Source organism: Homarus americanus, unplaced genomic scaffold, assembly GCF_018991925.1.
Source record: "Homarus americanus isolate GMGI-L3 unplaced genomic scaffold, GMGI_Hamer_2.0 scaffold6317, whole genome shotgun sequence".
Taxonomy (NCBI): Eukaryota; Metazoa; Arthropoda; class Malacostraca; order Decapoda; family Nephropidae; genus Homarus; species Homarus americanus.
Genome location: NW_024730668.1, coordinates 21734844 through 21750307, shown reverse-complemented (window position 1 = coordinate 21750307; position 15464 = coordinate 21734844). Strand labels below are relative to the sequence as shown.

Sequence of the window (15464 nt, the reverse complement as noted above, 5' to 3'; positions counted from 1 at the left end):
TTTCTTCATAAAAGTCTTGACACTGTTGTATAAATAATGTGCAAAAGCCACCATCCCTTGTAGCTTTGAATTTAGGTCACTCGTATGACCTATGATATCAATAGCAAATGCAAAATCGGAGAGCCATTTCTCATCATTCAACTGTGGGAAATCTATAGCTTTCTGTTTCATGTCCAAAAATAAACCAGTCTCTTCTTTCAGTTCCCAAACTCTTTTCAGGATTTTCCCAAACTAAGCCACCTCACATTTATGTGATACAGAACATCCCTATGATCAGATTTCAAGTCTTCAAGCAGGGTTATAAACTGTCTGTGATGTAATCCTCTTGCTCGAATGTAATTAACCACGTTTACAACTGCGTCCATGACATGAATTAAATTTAAAACACTCTTACAAAGGACTTCTTGATGAGTAATGCAGTGCAGAAAGACAATATTTTGTTCTGCATGTTTTTCTGACTTGATCTTGAATTTTTTTCAGCAATCCAACATATTTATCCGACAGATTTGGCCCTCCATCAGTGGTCACATTTACCAGTTTTTTCCACTCTACTCTTAACTTCAAAATACAGTTATTTAATGTCTCCAATAAGTCTTCTCCAGTTATTGTTCCTTTCAGTGGCTACATTGATGCCAATTCTTCTGTGATCTCAAAATTCTTGGTGATGCCTCGAATTAATATGTCATGAATTTAACCAAGTTTCTACCTCCCCATTCGGAGATGCTCCAAGCTTATATTCCTTTCCTTGATGATACTGTCTAGCACTCCAATACCATGGGGGGATAGAAAGGGGGAAGCAGGGAGAGGATATATAAAAAGGAGAGGGCAGAGAAAGAGGTGGAGATAGTCTTAATTTTTTTTAAGAAAAAGTTTTATGAATTTCTATCACTCTGCTTTATTTTGTTCAATGCGATACAACTTAGGAAAGATAAAAAGTTATGACTGTATTTGTACAATACAAGATCCCCCTGCAATTACTTCTACAGTACAGTTTACTAGTGTCTAATAAACATAGTTTCTTGCCTCTTGGGATAATGCTAAAACCGTACAATTAAGTTATAGTACAGATATATCACACAACAAATGCATTAATTTATTGACTTTATCCACAATATACAATATAAACTAAAAATGAAAAGGAAATTTACCATCGGGAATCAAAATAAATATACAGTATACTGTACTCTATAATTGTACAGTATAGTTGTTATTTAAACAAAATGTGAAATTTACCAATATGTTAATTTCTTTAACAGTAAAAATTATAGGTTTTGAAAACAGGCTCATTTACAATTATATCACTAGTTTTTTTTAAGTGTTTTTTACTTCAATGAAATTTAAATTTACTTAAATTTATAACAAATCTAAATATTAATTTGTAAGAATATGGACATTCTTCCCATTTTGTAGAGAAGAAAAAACAATCATGAAGTAATTATTCTTATTTCTTGAACCTTTCATTATTCATTTTATAAAAATCTGGTCTGTTGAGATGATATAATAATCTTTCCTCAATACGTCGAGCAGCAGAAACGGTCAGCACTAGAGTTTCATGTTTCAGCATACTGTGAACATTGAGGCCTGGAAAAGATACCACAGTTTGTTTTGTTGCATTACTTTCATAACTTTATCATAAAATATTTCTACAGGTATTGAAGGATGAATTCATGTTTTAAGGATGAGGAAAAAACAAAACAAATTACCTGCAAGTTCCATATAAATAAAACATCCTTTCATTGAACATACTTTAGCCAGAAAGCTTGACATGATTTAAGGCAATGTACTCTATCCAATGCAAATAGAGTTTCTGCTAAAAGTAAATTCATCTCTCAGTTGAACCAGGGTTAAGACTCCATCATAACTGACCCATTGGCTTTCTCAAGGATCAGTGGGCTTCAGAGCAGTGGGTCAAAACAGACTGCTAAAAGTCACATATTATAAATCCCTCTTGCCATAAAAGCAAGTTCCTTCTAAAATTTCTCCCATTTTGCAACTTACAACTTCAAACCATATGTTTTTTCTCATCCATCATAATACAATAGGCAATTCAGTACATCAGTCTTTCATTATGACCTGTAAGTCATTTATGATTGGTGCATGAAAGAACTGAAAGATGAAAACTTAAATCATTCTTTCATGGTGACAAGTGCTATAAATACAAGCAGTCAGGGAGAGCAAACCCAACAGTACTGTTCTTCTTAAACCTTAGGCCCCGGGTGACATTCCAGAACGTCCGCCCAGCGCGCCCCTGGTGAAAGTACCAGAACGCGAGCCTATTCCCGCCACTGTTTAAATACCCAGCAAGGGTTATCAGGTTCCAGTGTGACTATTTGCCTGTCACACCACACGCTCGGCCACAGGGAAGCTTCCTGCATGTAAGTACCTACTTTTGTTTGTTTCATTTTCATTGTTTGTCCATTTTATCTTGTTGTATCAAAGCAATATTGCTAAAAGTAGTGTAGTTGTATTGTAGGGTAGTATTACTGATAAACAATGTTATGATTATATGGAATTACTATTATTTTATGCATTACTTGCTCTACCAAACAAAAAGACAGCCAAGCAGACTGGTGAGTGTTGCCAAGCACTTTTTTATGAAAAATTATGCAAATAAATATTCTAAATTAATTATTTATAGCAAATAAGTATATAGATTAGTAAATACATACATTATTGGCCACTTCGGACACAAAGGCGAGCAAAAAATAGCTGCTTAGTGCATAGGGACCACAAGCGTCAGCTGTCACACCAAAACTGTCTCCTTATCTCCCCCCCCCTCCTCCCTCCCTCTGCACAGTCACAAAAGTTTCTAGAGGGTCAATATATAGTTCTTCTTGCTAAATTTTTATTGTTATATCATTTTAAAAGGTTAAAAATTAATTTTGGAAGTTGAATTTTCTCGATTTACCCCCGTGTGACGGGTACTGCCACCAGCACCCTAACCCAGTGCTTAAGGGTTAATGCAGGTGGCAGATCTATGGAATGGTCTATCATTTGAGACTGTAAATATTAATAGTACTGGACTTCAATATAGGCCTCGAAGAGACCACAGTATCAGGAACAATAAGGGAATCTTACTCAGACCATCGGCCTCCTTACCTGTCATGATCACCTCTAGTTGCGGTAAGCCATTCAGTAAATTATGAAATGTGTGATGTCATTAAAGAAGAATGAAAAATAGATAAGCTTATGTATTTTTCCAGACAAACCATTTTTTGCTTTGTCTAATTACTGAAACAAAGACTGCTCACAATTCCTGTTATTCCCACATGGCTCCAGTCTTGACCCTTCTATTCAATAACCCAAAGAGGAAAATGTATATCTAGACCATTTGTTCATCCTTGATTAAAAAAGTTTTTCAAAGCAAATTCTCATTTTATCATAAGGACTATGCAAACAATCCTCTAGTTAAAAGCTTGATAAAACCTGGGATGCACTGGAAATTGATAAGAAGCAGATATGGCACCGAAGTGGAAAGAAACCTAGCACAATTACTGTAGAGTAATTAGTAAACATAGGTGTCCCTCACTGCAGGTGAGGGTTGCATTCCAGAACATTTTTTTTTTTACAGCCTTTCAGGACAAATCTAATTAATTACATACAGGTATTCCCTGATTTTGGAAAGGGCTCTGTTTCTGAAAAATCTTTCATAAATTGGAGCACATTTTCCCATAGATTCCCATTATAAAAGCTGAGATACAATAAAAAAAGAATAAAATATGAAAACTCTTGTGTACACAATGATTATAAGCCAAAAATAAACACACAGTAATTAGTGAAATACATACCCGGTACAGTACAATAGTACAGTAATAATTTTATACCTGTTCTTACGAGAAACTGGAAGAGATTTTAAACAAAGTGAACTGTATGAAACATTTAGGCAACATTTATAATAATACCTGTACTCTGTACTGTATAATTGCATTAACACACTGATTCCCATTCTACATTTGGAGATACATTCTCCATACAGTGCAGTACTGTACTGTACTTGCATCAACCTAAATTCCCGCTGCTTTGTTTACACGGTCTACTGGTAAATGCTGTTGTCAGTCAACTGATGCTATTCACACTCTCATGTGTGTTACTGACAATATCCACTGTCTGCACATCCAAACATTTGTTTACCTCCAAATTCCACATTTTTTCTTACAACTCTACACCTCTATTGTACATTATTAGCATAAGAAACTTAAGAATAAAACAGAAAAAATATGATTATACTGTACAGTATTTTAGTTACTGTAACAGTTTTTTATTTAACTTTATTACAATATCTAAGTTATTCTAAATATTCTGTAGATTTGAACTGAAAAATTAATTTTACTTACCATAAACTGGCATAAGATTAACATGTTGTATGGTATCAGTAGCAATGGTTATATTGCGTGGCATCAGATCAGTGCTGGGGAAGAAAAAATATAGTAAGATACATTACACTAAATCCTACAAATCTAATTATTATACTAATGGACAAGGAATTATCCAATAAATGTGTAAAAATACAACAGGGCATTGCCATTCACGTGTTTATCCTTCACAAATATATCGTTTTGTGATGAATTTATTCACGCACATCTAAGTACAGTACTGTACAGTAAATGCTTATTCAGTTTGAGTTATGTGACTTTGTATTCACTTAAAAGAATTGCTTAAACAATGCTCATAGCTGCAAACAATATGACAGCTGACTCCAACCTCCATCTTTCAACACTTCAATCAGGATCCTTTTTTTATGGCCATTTTCCATGCTAGCTTGGGTTAGTTGCCATCAGCTCTCCATGCTGCACTGTCAGATCTTGCAGTCTCTCTTGTCAAGTTCCTAACTCTAATGTAATTTCTTACAACTTCTCCCCATGTCATTTCATTCTTGGCCTACTCCTGGCTCTCCTCCCCACCACATCAACCTCTTGACACAATTGGTCTCATCCACTCCCTCCACATGCCCAAACCCTCTCAGCCTACCTCTACCCAGGATTTCACCAATATACTCTCAATACCCAGCTGCCCTCTTAGTTCTTGTCTTTCAATGTCATTACTCCTCCACATCACCATTCTCATTTCAACTCGCACAACTCTACTTGAATAATCCCCTTTACCCCGGTAATTCCCTTGACTGTAGTACATGCATCTCCCCATAGAATTGTTCCAAAACCACTGGGAATTGGACCAATGTTCATACTGTATTACATTTCTAACAGGTAATGACCCCAGGAATCATCCCCTGAAGTTTTAACATAACATTGTGATACACTTTGTATACAGAGTACATAACCATTTTTTTTGCGATACACCCTATATATGTATATGTAAACCCTGTTCAAGAAATCAAAAATAAACTTTGAGACAGCTGTTATTTCAAACTCTATACTGACAGAAGTAATTACTGAAACAATGGATTCAAAATGGTGACCATATATAAGAAAATCATTCATCTTCATGTAATCTGACATCTTTCAGCTGAAAACTAAGTTACAGTTCCTGGTTTTGGGTATATTTTTTAGGCCTCAAAAGTGGACTTATACACTGGCAAATGAATTTTTTTGTATTACATATGTGGTTTTAAATCAATAAAAATCACCTGACAATTTCAGTTAAAAACACACTAATTGGGTTAGAAAGTTGTTGTAATTATTGTGCATAAAATATTCATTTTACAGAACCTGGAAATTATTTTGATAGGAATGTTGTCATTATCATTATTATTTTTTAAATCTTGAAATTCCGTTGTCAGGTGAGTCACCTTTATGGCCACATCTGATGTTTTTAAAGGGTTAAAGTACATTACAATGTTGTATTCTATATCTGAGTTTGCACTTTTTTAAACTTTAGTAATGAACTGGGGTATACGTATACTTTTACAAACTTTTTATGCAAAAGTAAAATTACCTGTACAACTTACTCATCCACAAATAAAACTGATGGACCCCAGCAGCGTTCTTCGCATAACTTCTCCAAGTACCCAGCTTCATCTGATGGCAAATCCAGGTTTTCTACAATCTTGAGATCATCCTGTGGGTATCAAAGTTTCTATAATCTACCAAACAGGCAGGGAGTGCTGAAGTTCTTTTCATTTTGTTAATATGAGTAATTTGGATAAGGCAAATCCAAAAGTTAGTACCTGTACAATACAGTATTTAATCTATTGGATGAGCTTATCTGCCAAACCATATTCATAATTCCAATTTTTACTCCATGGTTGAATGTGTATATACAGTAAAAAAAAAATATTACATCTCACACACTTTACAGTACAGTACAGTAGGTCCTCATTTATGACTGTAATTCATGGGTTGCTGAGTCCCAGGCTCTCCCATCAAATGGAATTTCAGGAGCAATCGTTTTTTTCTCACCAATTACCTGTGAAAATTTAGCAGATAATGTTGAAGTAAGCCCTCTTATTCTTTTTGCAAATGGTAGCATGTAGAACTGTGTGGTAAATGCTCTTGGGCCATGTGCCCGACCACCACCAACCCACAAGGGAGACCTGTCGGCAAAAATGTAAAGGTATTGCTTCTGCTATCTCCGATATTTCATGAAACCGAACTTCATAACTAAAGAACAAACATTTTACAGTATTTGTGTTACTGATCAGAAGTTCTACAATGGTTAATAATTACACTTCGTATGTTATATACTGTGCAGGGAGATGAATGATAATCTCCAATATATTGACAAGCTTTCATGATTAAATGAAAATAAGAAACAAGACTGAAGAACAGCATATACAGTAAATTTCAGTTTATCAAGAGAAGTGACAACCTTTTTACTGTACTGTACGTATAACAATTTATGCTTACCTGATAGAACCATGTCTTGCTCTCCCTAATCCTTTTTGGGGATGAGGCTTCTTGCCCCCTCCTCTTACTTCTGATCGTAACTTGGTATGTGCGGTATTCTAAAAAGTGTAATTTGCATAAGATGTTGGTATAAAAAATGAATTATTATATATTACACAAAACAACTTGAATAATTTTTTTTTAAGATATTGCATTAATAAAGCATCAAAAATTATTTATTGATTGCTTTACATAAACAAAACCTGTTAACTATATACAGTAATCTCCCTGTTAGCTGGTGCAGAGCTCTTCTGGGTTTGAGAGATTTTCAGGTAATAAGACGACTCTATCAAACACAAAAAAAAATTCCACATCCCCAGAATTTTTCCGGGTACTTGGAAAACTTTTTGAGAGTCTAAACTACACATCTCGCATGGACAGACACTATCCCACATCCCCAGTCTAAACAACGCATCTCATCTCAACTCTAAACTACGCATCTAATCATCTCATCTCGTACGGACAAACACCTCCCATTACATTTAGATTACAGGCATAAATAAAAATGTTTACGGCTAGCATAAAAAGTATAAACTTATATTCACAGCATCTGTTCTAATTGAGTTAAGAGATGAATTTGGTACCATTAAAGGTTATGAGCATATTTCAATACAGTACCATCAAATTTGTTTCATGAAATGCTTTGTTACATATGCTGTATATTAACTTATTGGAAATATCAGGAAGGTCAACTTGTGATTCATAGCATTTTTTTACAAGGTTTTATGTGCACAAAGTTTTTCTAGTACATAACCACTGTGTAGGTTGAAGGCTGACTGTATTTACTGTATAATAATTTTTGATAAATGTACTAACCAATTGAGCATTCACCAGAAATATGTATCTGTACAGTACTGGGAGCTACTGAAAATTCCAGATACAATAGCTTCCTTGTTTGTCAAATGTTGGGTCATAGAGCTTTTAATGTACGGTAAAGGTCCCCAACTTACGAATGTCTGACTTACGGACTCCTGCCGATACGAACAGGTTAAATTTGAAATTTACATTATTTTATTTACCCGATAACTTATTTTTTTACTTTCGTTTACTGTATTTTGTCGTTCTATTTCTTCTTTTGTTTTAAATTAAGTGAACTTAGATGTATATAAGGACGTAGGCTATGATATAGTGGGATTTTAAACATTGTTTTGTAAGTACGGTACGTATATAGCATGTGTTCCAACTTACGTAGGTACAAATCTGACTTACAAATGTCCTCAGAAACGGAATCCATTCATAACCCAGGGACCCCCTGTACTGTAAATAAAGGCAAAAACACTAGGACCCTATACCAGTGAAGAATTACTGATAGAGATCATATCATGTTTCATCATAACTTACCACCATACGAAATTTTTGCTGCCATACTGCATTTTCATGGATAATGTCTAGCCTTGGGTAATCAGCAAACACTTTTGGATGTAGGTGTATGAGGCCCACTTGATGACTAGGTGCACTTGTATCTAGGGTTTCTATCCATGCTTCACGTTTTTCTACAACTTTCCTGTTTCATAAAGAAAAAGGTTTTGTTTATACATTCATCATACATTTGTAAACAATATCATACATATGAATATCCTTTGGGCTCTCTTTTCAAACCATGAACCTCTAGAAAGAGTAAGTAAACATGTCTTTTTAATTATATACAGTACTGTATAGCATACAGGTCTTCAAAAGCAAAGCATAATACTCTACCTTTTAACATTCTCATTCAAAAGGGTGCATGATGAGTTGTCTAAATAAAGGTGAATAACAATGGATGAATCAATTTATTAATGCTGTCATTTGTGTCTCCCCTTGCTATTTCCTCGGTCCAAATCAGGAAGAAAAAAAATTGGTTGACTAACAAATTATTACCATGGCATATGGAAAAAGACAAAGAGAGGCAACCTACAATTATTCAAGTTCAATTAAAAAAGTAAACCATAAAATACTGTATATTATTTTCCCCCAAAATGAAGGCTTGATCCTTGAAACCTACTTATAACTGAATCAGAGAGGAAAGACTCGGGCATAACACTCACCAAAGCCTATGAGTTTGAATACACAGAACCTAACCAAAGAGGGCTAGGACAAATCTCATAACCACATCACATTCATCACTGTAAAAAAAAGATTAGAAATCACACGTACTTCTGAAAGGTGGGAGGTAATGAGTCATGAAGCTGGACAGCCACCACACAAATTGCTCCCAAGACTAACCCAATCATAGAGCAGGCTCACAGCCAACCTTTAAGGATACCGGGGTATCTTAATTTTTGACATAACTAAAAATATTCTTGAGAAAAAAATTATGATCAATCTACTTACTGTAATCCCACTTGTTCTAATCTGAGGAAGATGAATCCACTCCCACATAAATTTAGAGGGCAATGTTTACAAGTAAATCCAAAGTATACATATAAATCCAACCTAGAATATGATACAAAACAAGCTCACCTGTCAATATTGAAATTTTCATCTAGGATGAGTGGTGCTGCCAAGCTTTGGGGTACCGCTACTGCTTCGCTCTGCCATCCAGGTGATGTGCCAAAAGTCTGAGGACAAATATTCACTAGGTACTGTATCTTCAAAACCCTGCCCACTTTATGAAAATCATGGTTGTATCTCCTTAAATAAGCATTAGCATCGGATATAAAGGTCATATTCGTTCAAATCACCCTGTAAAACATAAAATCCTATTTCCATTATGGCATAAAACAAATCTTTCCCTCTTATTCTATTTTACAAGAATAAAATAGGAAATAACTAATATTTTGGGTTAATACAGTATTATGTAGTGATCATGAACAGAACTCTATATTGTGGGAAGATGGCTTGTGTCTGTGAAGGTTGCACATGGGAAGACTGACACATTCAATTATATGCTGAACAAGTGTGTGTAGGGGTGGTGTAGTGTGCTTAAAAGATCTACAAGTCGTTTTGGCAAACAAATGATGGTGGTTATAAATAATTACTGTTTAGACAATTCTAAGATAAATTTCTTCAATGACGTATACCTCGCAAACAACTTACGTATGCCGGTGGGGCGGAGCCCTCCAGTTAGGTTTGGTCAGGTCATTTGCGAGGGATACGTCATGGAAGAAAACTATCTTAGAATTGTCTCAACAACTGATTCCTATAGTAGTTAAGTTCCTAAGGCTCCCAGGATGACCGAAAATATAAATTTACCATTTTGATATCGATTTTTGTCAGAAATCACTAGTTTCTAACCTAACCTAGGAGGGAGATAGGAAGGAACTGGTTCACGGTGGTGGACGAGTGGAACAAGCTTAGCAACTTTGTATTAAGTGCTGGAATGCTGGAAAGTTTTAAAAGGAGGCTAGATAGATTCATGGATGAGAGAGTGGTAGTAACTCTCGACAGGAGCTGCCATGCACAGGCCAACCGGCCTATTGCAGACTCCTTATTTTCTTAAGTTCTCAACTGGTAAATTTGCAGTTCCACCAGAAGTTTTTTTTTCCCATGGGATTTGGTCTGAGTCACATGAATTTGACCTTCATTTCCGTCACAAATGAGTAGTTACTCAGTTATCACCGACCCCCCCCCCCCCAACACACACACAATATTACTCTAACCTAGTTGGGGCTGAAACTGCAAAAAATACCACCTAACCTTAACATAGCTAACCTAACCTTACCTAATCCCTGGGTGCATATTGGTTGAAAATGCACAAGTTAGGTAGTTAGGTGAGGTTAGGTAATGTTCTTATATGTTCTGTGCACTGTCGTTTCGATTTTCTTACTAAGTATCCTCCAAGCAACACTGAAAATTTGATGCAATTACAGTACATTGTCCTTCAGATGCTAACCATCTGCTCCACCATTATTGTATAATTACCTTAGTTTTCTTCATTTTGTGATCAAAATTGTGTTTCTTCTAGTGAATTCGAAAAGTAAAAAAATATAAATAAAAGAGAATTAAAAATAAAAATTTCCGACGAAAAAGCAAAAAGTATTTTTTATTTTTAGTGCTGTATTGAGTTCCGTGTATTATCACCGGAAATAATCAACCCTCCTTACCCTGGCAGCATTTCGAAAAGCAATAATATACGATCTGCAATTCAGTGCCATTATTTTACACCACTACAGATGTTGAGATGTTTGTACTTCACACTCCAGACTCCCAGCAGTAAACTACCGCAGCAATCGTCTAAGGAGTAAGTAAACTACCGCAGCACCTAACGAACACAAACTTTGCTTGGTCATTGAGTTTGTGGAGGCAAAAAACATATTACTATACCAATATCTATCAGAACCCCAAAAATATAATGAATGAAGTAAAATATGCTATCATGCAACCAAAGAAAGATCTAAGGGGCACAGGTCATCGAGGACGGGCCTGGCTTTGAATATACTTACAATGACTTATTCACAGATAGGGTGCCATATATGTTTTACGGGGTTTTTTTTTCACAGAACTCCGTAAGAAAATGGCTAACCAAGGAAAGACTAGGAGAGTTTCTTGAACTGAAATTCAATTCTGTAGCACAAGATAATTTTACTTGTCTAGTGGTTTTGAAAAGTTTTGAGTGAAGTATTTCTCGGTTTACCAGAAAAATAAGTCGGTGAGTCCTGCAAGTCAGAAGAGCCAGCATCACCCATCATTGATGAGTACTACCAAGCTCAATAAATTATAATTCACCGTTTCATTTGTGGCATACTGATTTAAGCAGTAACGGTGGTGAAAGTGTGTAAAAAATCGGTTTTATTTTAATTAGTTTCTTGAGTTTTCCAGTGAATATTTTGTTTGTGTTTTACACTAAAACTACTGCATAAGATAGATTAAATAAATCAGTAAGGAGGATGAGTAAAAATCATTAGTGTTGTACTAATGTAGCCAGTAATTGTATTGAATTAAGAAAAAAAATTATTTCATTGTAATTATCATTTTCTGTATTGATAATATTATGTGTTGCACTGAAGCTGGTTGATTAAGGATAAAATAAAACTATAAACTAGCTGCATAAGGATAATCAAATAAATCAGTAATTGGAGAATGTGTAAAAATCATTGATGTATTAATTTAGCCAGTAATTTTAATGAATGGAAGGGAAAATTTTTGTTCCATTGTAATTAGTATTTTCTATTGTTATTTCTGTGTTACATTGAAAATGGGTGCATATGAAAATAAAACTAAAATGTAAATAAAGCAAAAGTCTCTCATTTATCCGTAAACTCACATAAACAATTAACTATACATTAATAGTATAAAAATGCACCGCATACCATTTAATTAAAACTGAAAGGGGGAGTGGGACATGAAAACTTGTGCAGAGGGGGTGGGGAGAGCAAAAAGCTTAAGAACCACTGCACCAGCTGCTAGTCCCCCAAAACCAGCCGTTTGTAATGTACTAGCCAAAAGCAAAAATAGCCAGTACAAGTCCCCCCCCTCCCCCCTTTTTTTTAATCCTCACCACCACTGATCAGTTTGTTAGCCGCTTGGGCGATCGGTCATGTCTGTTATGCACTGATGGCAAGTACAGTAATGGCTCCTGAATGTATCTGAACCTGCTCCAGTGCTTGTCAAGTCAGGTATTGAAAGAGCAACCCGGTGACATCACAACACTGGCAGATTGTTCCAACAACTCTCACTCCGAAAAAGTTACCCCTAAGTTTTCGGGGCTTGCGGCTTCTTCAACCTCGAGCTTAAACACCTCAAATAGGTCTCCCCTTGCCCTTCTGTAGTATAAGCTAGGCCTCTAGACAGCAATTGGTGACAATATAACAAATATAATTATGTTATTAAATAGTAGTGTAAGCAGCAGTGTTATAGTTGGTGACAATATAATCAGGTACTGTACTGTACCAACACAATACAATATAGCGTTGTAATTAAGAGTAAAGTACTGTATAGTGCACTGGTACAGTAGTAAGTGTAGCTTGGATAATGACATTGTGTAGATAGCGACCATATTATTATTATTATGATGTGCTGATAATGAAAGACTTTAGTGAAGAGGGGCAAACTATGAGCTTATAATTTTGCGAATACTGTATAGTGGACAGTATTCTGTTGGTAAGTGCTGTACGGAAGTACTGTACATATACTGTGTCCATGGCAAAATGCTGGATCGGTGGTATGGGACAGAAATACAAAACTAAATATGGAGCATAAAACTACTGTACCAGTAACTGCTGTAGAAAGTGACAACATATATGGGGCTGATATTTAAAGTACAAATCACAATAAAGGTTTTATTTGAGTTAAATAGTCTTCTATAATCATATCGATAATGCCATGTATTGTGTACTAACAATTTTGTACCTATTAACTGAACTGCTGATTGTACATCAACAAAAAAGTATCACGTGCCTCTGTGAGGCCTCTTTGGCAGTGCCAAAGCACCATGTTATAACAAGTATAGCGTATCCATGACACATAGTCCATTAATGACATTTTGTATCCACATACATCAGAGCACAATGAATATATTACATTTTAACAAATTGTCTCATGTTTATAGAAATTAAATCCTGTGTAAAGTGATTTGATACTCAAAACAGTGAAGAATTTTGTATTGAAGTACTGTACCTGTATAAGAAAATTCATATTTCTAAGATACGAGAAAAAGAAAACATGATAGTAACAGTAATGTAAGTTGGTCTCAATTCTATTTATGAAATGAGTAAAGTATGTGTATGCTCATACAGTACAGGTACAACCCTATTTACAGATTTAAATGTTTTTTTTTTTGCATTTTCTTCATAACATAAGAAGATGCTGAGGGCTGACACAAACATCTGCGAGTGAACTGTGCTGAACAAGGCCAGAAAGTGTTCTCTAGACCCTTGATGTGAGGAACATCATTTCTGAAGAGCTTTTGGAGCATATTCATAAAAACCTATATGGTGCATGTACTGTACAAGCAAACAAGTTTATTATACACCTTACAGTAAGTTTAAGCAACAGCCAAACAAGAGACAAGAGCTGATGAAAATTCTGATTTTTCACCTTCCCAACACAGTAACCCCACTTCCACCACCATTCCAGTACAGTAACCTCGCATCCACCACCATCCCAGCACAGTAATCCCATATCCACCACCATCCCAGTACAGTAACCCTACATCCTCTACCATCCCATCACTTAAGTACAATACAGCTTAATTTGGATTAAACTCAATAGCATTGCCTGTACAGTAACATTATGATCAGTATCTTTGTTTAGCATTATTGTTCCTTTTAAAATACTGCATGCCTAAAAACATATTTAATACATATGATTACAAGATAGTGAAATTTCTTACTTTGTAGGAACATCTCTCATAAATCATAATGGTAGTCAATAGGCAAATCCACTTCCACTTACAGAGTTTTCTGAAACAACCTTTCTATAATTTGAGGTCTACCAGTTATCTCCTATTAGGACACAAGATAATATTTTCTACAAGTACATACATGGCATCTCACACACTACAGTACAATATAAGCAACACAGTACAGTATATGAAATGACTAGATAATATTTTCTTCAAGTACATACATGGCATCTCACACACTACAGTACAATATAAGCAACACAGTACAGTATATGAAATGACTATCAACTGACAATACAGAATAGCTATTTATGAGGTAAAGTGCATCAATTGCTGTACCATAACATTCAAATCTGTAACGTATGATTGTGATAACACTTAACAATTACTGTATGTGAATTTTACCATTTAATATTACGTCTTACAGCCCAAAGATTTGTCAGTTTCATGAATACCATTAACCCTTTCAAGCATATTAACACGAATCATATAAAATCATTTGGTAATATTTTTGTATAGGTGACGCTAATCACGTCAATAAAACTTAAACAATTTGGTTAAGAAAAAGGTTTCAAAGGCAACTTCAAATACACACAGGTTCTCAAATGGCTCAGCCATGTTAATATTGTTATTATTATCCACTCTGTATCTGTATTTTTTTGGCTAAATAAACTGTTTCAATTCAATTCAATACATTACTGATAATTCATTGTAATGTCTCCAAAAGTACAGTGACTTAGTTTTAAATGACTTGTGCTATGGTAAGATTCCTCAATTTGAGTACCACTCGACAAAAAAAAAGTTTCTGCACCTTTACCGTGTTGTACAATATGACACACTGGACCAAGAATTCTGAACATTCATTTACTTTGGTGATTCCTGTTAATTCATCTGTAGTAACTATGCTTGATATATAGAATACATCGTACTGATTACACAATGCATCACAGAAGATCGCCAGACAAAGAGAGAGGGGGGTTGCTGAATGTACATCAGACATAGGCACTGCCAGAACAGTCCCATTTATAACAAAATGTCCTTATCAAGTAGAGCATAAGAGAACTAATAATCAATGACAATTATGAACACAGAACCATTATGATGGATAACTTACTCACAATCTCAGGTAAACTGTACTCAGGTTACCGATATGAAACATAATAAGCAAATCATCCTTATTCAGCATTTCCTATACTGTATTGGCCAGCAGCAGGCAAACTAGGTACAATGATGCACAGTGCTGGCTGGTTTTGTGTCAAATTCAAACTCAAATTGTATTTTCTCCAATGTTTAGCATACATTAACAAGTGTCCTTTACCCTTTAAAGTTTTGCTGTACTGTACGTTGCAGACACATTTTCA

The 15464-nt window shown here is 35.2% G+C and overlaps 1 protein-coding gene across 3 annotated transcripts; it reads right to left on the bottom strand.

Annotated features, from left to right (window-relative positions):
- Positions 1 to 875: 875 nt before the first annotated feature.
- Positions 876 to 11454, bottom strand: LOC121867329 (39S ribosomal protein L4, mitochondrial-like). 3 transcript variants are annotated; one of them, XM_042367249.1, is made up of 8 exons: positions 11395 to 11454; positions 9282 to 9379; positions 8184 to 8346; positions 6804 to 6901; positions 6364 to 6490; positions 5906 to 6015; positions 4335 to 4408; positions 876 to 1581 (listed from the first exon to the last, which is right to left on the bottom strand). In XM_042367249.1, the coding sequence occupies exons 1-8, from the start codon at positions 11437 to 11439 to the stop codon at positions 1442 to 1444; spliced, it is 855 nt and encodes a 284-aa protein (XP_042223183.1). In that variant the 5' UTR covers positions 11440 to 11454; the 3' UTR covers positions 876 to 1441. The 3 variants fall into 3 exon arrangements, with proteins under 3 accessions (XP_042223183.1, XP_042223181.1, XP_042223184.1); XM_042367247.1 differs by lacking the exon at positions 11395 to 11454 and adding an exon at positions 10865 to 11051; XM_042367250.1 differs by lacking the exon at positions 11395 to 11454 and adding an exon at positions 10683 to 10712.
- Between the last annotated feature and the right edge of the window lie 4010 nt (positions 11455 to 15464).